A 7,316-nucleotide genomic window follows, 5' to 3' on the forward strand; every position below is an offset into this window, starting at 1 on the left:
AATGGCTTCTGTGATTATTATATTTTCATTAGATAATTATTACTAATGCATTAATATAAAAGCAGGATTTTACTGGTGTAATTGGTTGATGTTGAGCCATTTTTTAAAACTATTTTGCATAGGACTGCAACTCCACTCATGGATTAATCTGATGAATGTTTTCTCAATTAATCGAAAGATTGTGAAGATTACAAGGGGCAAGTGAAGGCAGCACAGGTTATGTCCCTCATGTAATTCTAGCATTTCCCCACTAGGTGGCCACAAATCACAACACACCTATAAAAACCGAATATTAAATATGATGATTTGAGTATATTGTGGCAAATAAGTACAGTGTCAGTACAGACAAACAAACTTAATACATAATAAAAAACATCATAAAAACTTAAACATGATAAAATATTTAGTAATCAGGAAGAAAAACCCTGTAAATGTTAACTCTGCTCAGTTAATATTTAGATATATAAACCCTCCACTTAATTGACAACTACTATGACAACAGTCATTCAAATATCTGTTTATCTATGATTATAATTTATGGATATTTATATAGTATATAAGTATACAGTATATAAAGTATTTAAAATTAGCTCCATTTTACCAGCTACAACATTAAGGTGATGTACACATGCTAATTATAATTCAATAATCTATATTATTCTGAAATGGGCCATTCTGCATGAGTACTTTTACTGTTGGTACTTTAAGTATATTTTAATGCTAATACTTTTGAACTTTTACTTAAGTCAGACTTTGAACGCAGGACTTTTACTTGTAACAAAGTATATTTGCACTTTAGTTTTGCTACTGAAGTAAAAAGTCTTAATACTTCTTCCACCACTGCTAGTCAACACCAGTATTGTACAGTACTTCTACTTCTGTAATATTCAAGTAAGAGCACTGTTTGGTTTCAATCTCAAGAGAAGCAGTGATAAAGACGGTATTGTACCCGCCAGTTATCATGTTTTATTATTAAATTGGTGCAGACGGCTGCGGTGTATTTAATAAAATCCACCTAAACCCAGAGCAGAATCCAATTTGCCAACAATATTGTTTACATGAACACATTACTAAAGCCTGACATGGCAATCCCTCCAAGGCAAATATTGAAAGGTGTCTGCTGATCATGGGACACTTGGCTACATTTCAAATTGCATACTTTTTCTTTTAGTAAATACTGCAGCTGCCCTTACAAAGAACATACTGCTGTACAGTTGGGACATACTACACCGTCATAACATTATGCCTGGAACTTTGACCCTCTTGCTCAAATCTGCTGCACAGAGGATTGAGGCTCAGAATAGCCAGAAAAGCATGCTGGCAGATGTAGGACATCCTGGTATTTTTGGCATACGGCATTTGACATATTGGAACATGACTAAATGGTTTGGTAGTATGGGTATTGGAATGCAGTTTGATACATCTGAACTTCCCAGTGAAACAGAAATTCAGAGCGTCTTTAGCGTCTGTACGGTGTCATATTCCCCACTGAAACGGAATAATTGAGCAGTGTACAGTTACAAGAGGGATTTAAATCATATCCTTTGCATTTGATTGGACCGCTAAAAAGCGTGCAGGCTTAAAATGTTGCGCAATACGGAGCGTCCATCCTTGTCGCTAAAAGTTGCAGACTGATTGAGGACATAAGCACACATTTTGTTGTACAGGAAGAAAAGATGATTGGATTTTAATATAAAAAATATAAAGATGTTTTTTTTTTGGTTTCATATATTAAGTAGGTGGACAATATGACCAGGTGATTAAAAAGGGTTAAAAAGGCATTTTTCATTTCATCTCAACTTGAAACTCAATGGCTTACTAATCTGTAGCACTGCCTGGAAAGAAAGATTTGGGTATTCTAAAGATAACTAAACTTCAAATCGAACAGGATTTGTGTCTGGAGAGAATTGTTCACAAGTTAAAAATATGCAAGTAGCTGTTTATCACAATTATTTGTTCAAAGTCTAAATCACATCAATGACAATGAATGACACATTAATATTGTGTAATTTGTTTTTAATGCAAGAATGCAATACGGGAAAGACCATTTCTAATGGATGACACAATCAAGAAGTAAAGCATTGTAGAGAAAACATGTTAAGCATGATGACATAACACAAAGACTCTTGAGGCCTTTAAGTTGTTATGATAAAAAGACCCAAGAGTATAGTATAAGGGTCAGGATTCAAAATCTAATAGGATAAAGGGCAACACAAGTAGGGATGGAAATTAAATCATACAGCGTTATTGTTTGTAAGCGTTTCTTTACATTGCGTTAAAAGTTTTAAGCTGTCAACTCAATGCATCGAATGAAGAGATACATTAATGCAAGAAAAAAACAAATAAGCTCTTCATTAAAAGGTGTTTCATGTGCATTTTGTGACATTAATAATAATATCTGCACTACTTTTGAGACACTTGAATAACCAGGTATGAACAAATAAGATGTTTTTGTGCAGATTTAGTGCCACTGGTTCAGATTAGGCACACAAAAAATAAAGGAAGAACAGCACACTAGTCTGTCCAATTACTTCATTATGTATCTAATGTGCCAATTCAAAGATTTATCAGACAAATGTAATAATGAAGGCCACATGAATTCTGGAAGAAATAAGAATATTTCCCAAAATGTTGTACTATTTCTTTGTTTTCTTTATCTGATCTTAGCACCAACAACTACCGCTGGCATTAGTCTAATTTGTCTCAATCATACCAAGATACCAGAATTCTTTCTACAATGATTTATTCATGTTTATAAATGCTAATGACAGCACCTTTAATTAAAAGTTATTTGTGTCAAATGTTGGTGGAATGAGGAGCAACTTTCATGTACAAATTTTCAGCAGCTCCACTTCGAAGATGAGAGTGGAATCTCCTGGGATGACAGGTGGGAATCCTCTAGAGCCGTACGCGTAGTCTGGCGAACAGGTCAACCTAGACTTCTCGCCAAGACTCATCTGTGGAGGATGTGAAGAGCAAGTTACATACAACATGTAATAATATGGTTTGATATTGAATTGCTGAGGCTTTTTTTTAGCATCTCTGTTAAAGAGCTACTCCAGTGATTTAGTAATGCACTTCCATAAAGTTGGGGGACTCACAAGGGTTGTATCAAACAATAACTGCTAATATCAATATGTTGGAGTCTGAGATATCCTAACTTTTAATCCCTAGTATGGGTCAAGCCCCAAAAACACAGGATCCTACAGTTTACATGACTGTCTTGACTCCATGTTTGTCTAACTCTTTCTCTTGGCGAACGGTCCCAAAGAAGACTCTGCACACTGATCTGCGTGCTCTGAATGTGTTTGTGAATGACGTATTATATCTGGTTACTAGAGGTGAAGCTAGTCAGCTGTCTGCAGATATCAGGCTGATGTCAAGAAAGCACAAACAGTAGGAGCAGAAAGGGGGGAATTATTAAAAGCCCTGATTTGTCCCAGCTTGTGAAAAAAAGATTTGAATTTTTCATGATACTGCCCAGCCCTATTTCACAGGTCCAATCGTAACCCCCAAGATTAGTCATCTTGATGTGTAAAACCGGTACAGAGCCCCTTGTTGAAACTCCTCTCCTTACCTTGGCTACACCCTCATCCCACGCTTTGATGACTTCACCTTTACCAAGACAGAACTTAAAGGGATCTCCTCGGTCCCTGGAGGAGTCAAACTGTTTTCCATTTGTCAGCGTGCCTGTTCAACAACAATGAAAAAAACTTGTTGGCACTCACACTAAGGTTACATAATTTCTCCAGAGATGTTAAGACTTGTCTAAGGTGTTTTTGTAGGACTTTAAAGACAGTGTGATTGAGTATTAAACACATCAGCCAGTGCACACAATGATTGATAATGTATTAAAAAAGATTGTAAAATTGAATACTTTAACAGCACTGGAATGTAACTAAGTACATTTACTCAAGTACTGTACTTAAGTACAATTATGAGGTACTTCTTTACATTTCATGTTACTTTATACTTTTACTCTACTCCATTTTGAAAACAAATATTGTACTTTTTATTGCACTACCTTTATTTGACAGCTTTAGTTACTAGTTACTTTGCATATTCAGATTATTAATAGAAAACCAAAAAAAAATAAATCACTAATACATTATGATGTCATAGCAGTATATAAAGTACTTCAAATTAGCTCCAATTTACCAGCTACAAGAAACTGGCTATCTTAACATAGCATAGCAATAAGACTAGGAATAAGGGGAGACAGACTAGCCAGGCGACATACTCTTCTGTTTCTGTATGGATTGAACTAAACCAGATATCTTGTCTTAACTTTTCCCTTGGAGGGCCAAAACTGGAACTCAATAGTGGACCACGGGCCAAAATTAAACACCTATTGTATTGTATTATTAAGATGCAAAATGGTACAAGGATCCCAAGTTCCCTTAACTGAATATGTTTTACATAGTTAGCCCCTTAACCCTCCTGTTGTCTTCCCGTCGACCATGCAACTTTTGTCTTTTGTCTGGTTTGACTGTTTTTAAAGCATACATTATAAATTATCACCCAATTCTGTATTACACCTTTTTGGCCAACTTCATTCCAACTCATTACCACAAGTTTTACACTTTTTTGAGAATTCATGGTCAATAAACCTAATTTATATGAAATTAAACCTCATTTTTTTTGGAAAAAATGCAGAAATTATGAATTATTTGGACTAGACTCAAAATTGGAGGAATAATGTTGATGGATTATCACAGACCGGTATATGTCAAAGTTTAGTCAGAATATTACAAAAAATGTTTAATGACAGTGTGACACATTGCACATGAACACCACAGGGGCTATAATTTTGGATAAAGTACCCATACTGCAACAAAAGTAGTGGTTATTATTATTATTATTTTTTCGCAAAGACCATATAAGGGAACCATCCATGTAATTTCGGGGCAATTAGGTAAAAGAAATCCATATTTATGATATAATGAAGTTTGAAAACGGGTTGACCCGAAGACAACAGGAGGGTTAAAACCCGCCTGCTGAATACAATTTGGCTCATTTATGCATTTCCAAGACAGTTTAGGGACCCCAGTATATAGAAATATTAAAATACACTCCATCCATCCATCCATCTTCAACCGCTTATCCGGGATCGGGTCGCGGGGGCAACAGCTCCAGCAGGGGACCCCAAACTTTCCTTTCCCGGGCCACATTAACCAGCTCTGACTGGGGGATCCCGAGGCGTTCCCAGGCCAGAGTAGAGATATAATCTCTCCACCTAGTCCTGGGTCTTCCCCGTGGTCTCCTCCCAGCTGGTCGTGCCTGGAACACCTCCCAAGGGAGGCGCCCAGGAGGCATCCGTGCTAGATGCCCGAACCACCTCAACTGGCTCCTTTCGACGCAAAGGAGCCAGGACTCTACTCCGAGTCCCTCACGGATGACTGAGCTTCTTACCCTATCTCTGAGGGAGACGCCAGCCACCCTCCTGAGGAAACCCATTTCGGCCGCTTGCACCCGCCCATTCAAAGAACTGCATGTGATTATCATAAAGTGTGCATGTGTGTAAAGGGGAGACTCGTGGGTACCCATAGAATACCCATTTACATTCACATATCTTGAGGTCAGAGGTCAAGGGACACCTTGACAAATGGCCATGCCAGTTTTTCCTCGCCAAAATGACATGATTGGTATAATGGAGTCCTGAGGTTTTCTAGTTTCATATGATGCCACTATCTAACCATAAAGCCGAGCCTGGTACGGCCTTCAAAAGACAGAACAGTCGATTGGGTCTTTTAATAAAAAAAAAGAATTCGCTAACATCTGGCGGGCCAATTTTGGCCCGCGCGCCACACTTTGGCCCGCCCTGAACTAGACTAACTAGACTAATTAGGCTAACTAGACTAGACATGTTGGCCCCTGTTCCCAGCCCTGATGCTAACATGCTAAGCTAACATAGTATAATGCCATCTTACCGACGTAGTGGACGTTAACGTACTGGCCCTTCTTCGGGTAAGTCGTCCCTGAAAGGTGAACAAACAGCAGGTTAACACGGCTATCTGTATTAAAACGCCTCGAGTGCCGGGATTAGAACAGTATTTACCGTCTCCTGGGTTAATGATCTCGACGTCTACTCCCATTGTTCTTGTTCTTCTCTCAGACTAGTCTTCTTCCCTCTCTCTTCACTTCCTGCTGCACGACCGCACCACAGCGCGCTTCCTCTTCTGCTCCTCTTCTTCTCTGGGTTTCGACACGGCGGATCACAAACAGCTTGAAGGTGCATTGCGCCACCTGCTGTACTGGAGTGTGGAGCAGTAGGTTGGCAGGAAAAAAAACAAAAAACAAAAAACAAAACAAAACAAAATAAAATAAAAATTAATAATTATTAATAATAATAACAATAATAATAATATTAATTAAATTCTCTCCATTATTCCTATTGCCCTTACCCTCCTATTATTTATTTATTTAAAAAGGATCCCCATTAGCTGATACCAATGGCACCAGCTAGTCTTCCTGGGGTCCGAAATCATGTACATTAATTTATCACATACATACTATATACAACATCACATTTGTGTTACACTAATAACACTCAAATTTTCAAACATATATAAATTTCAAATTTCAAATTCATACACAAATCTTCCACAATTTTTTTTTTTTTTTTTAGCCTCAAGGCCCATCATCAGGGAAAAAGGAACAAAGAAAACAAAGAAAACCATACATGACCAACACTGGACTATCGATCAGCTGTTTAAGTAATGTATTCGTAGATGGTATTTGAATGTGGATTTGTTAGAGGATTGACGGATGTGAAGAGGGCAGCTATTCCAGTGAGTGATGGCGCGGTAAATGACCGTCTTTTTTAAGGCACTAGATTTTGGGTGAGGTAACATGATTTGGCCATCACCTGCTGTTCTAGTGAAATGACTGTGAACGTCCCTGCATCTGGTAATTTGACTGTATAAAAACTTATCTTTGGGGTCAATTTGACCCCATTCAATGTTTAACGTCTCTAAATAAATGATTGACATCATTTTTTTTGCTTCATATTTAATGACTTTTCCTAATTTAATGGGGACAACTGGGTAAACATAAAATTAAAATGATGATATGTTTTCAATGTCCTGTACACATGCTGTTCGCATCGGTGTTCTTTGGGGTCAATTTGACCCCAGGCTGTTTTAGCTGTATAAAACATATAAGAAATATCAACATTTTACACACATTTGTTTTGGATGATATTGAGGTCACTATAACATGCAACTTTACAATCTTCAAAAAGCTTTAGGGCACTAACCTAACATAACCATAACTGTAGTAGTGCGAGAACCACTGATAGTTCACAGGACATGGGG

General features: G+C 37.6%; 1 protein-coding gene across 1 annotated transcript; it reads right to left on the bottom strand.

Annotated features, from left to right (window-relative positions):
- Positions 1-1,999: 1,999 nt before the first annotated feature.
- On the bottom strand, positions 2,000-6,221 carry LOC119498942 (peptidyl-prolyl cis-trans isomerase Fkbp12-like). Its single transcript, XM_037788062.1, has 4 exons — positions 6,059-6,221; positions 5,931-5,978; positions 3,578-3,690; positions 2,000-2,957 (listed from the first exon to the last, which is right to left on the bottom strand). The coding sequence occupies exons 1-4, from the start codon at positions 6,093-6,095 to the stop codon at positions 2,826-2,828; spliced, it is 330 nt and encodes a 109-aa protein (XP_037643990.1). The 5' UTR covers positions 6,096-6,221; the 3' UTR covers positions 2,000-2,825.
- Positions 6,222-7,316: the final 1,095 nt, after the last annotated feature.

This window comes from Sebastes umbrosus, chromosome 12 (genome assembly GCF_015220745.1).
Source record: "Sebastes umbrosus isolate fSebUmb1 chromosome 12, fSebUmb1.pri, whole genome shotgun sequence".
NCBI lineage: Eukaryota > Metazoa > Chordata > Actinopteri > Perciformes > Sebastidae > Sebastes > Sebastes umbrosus.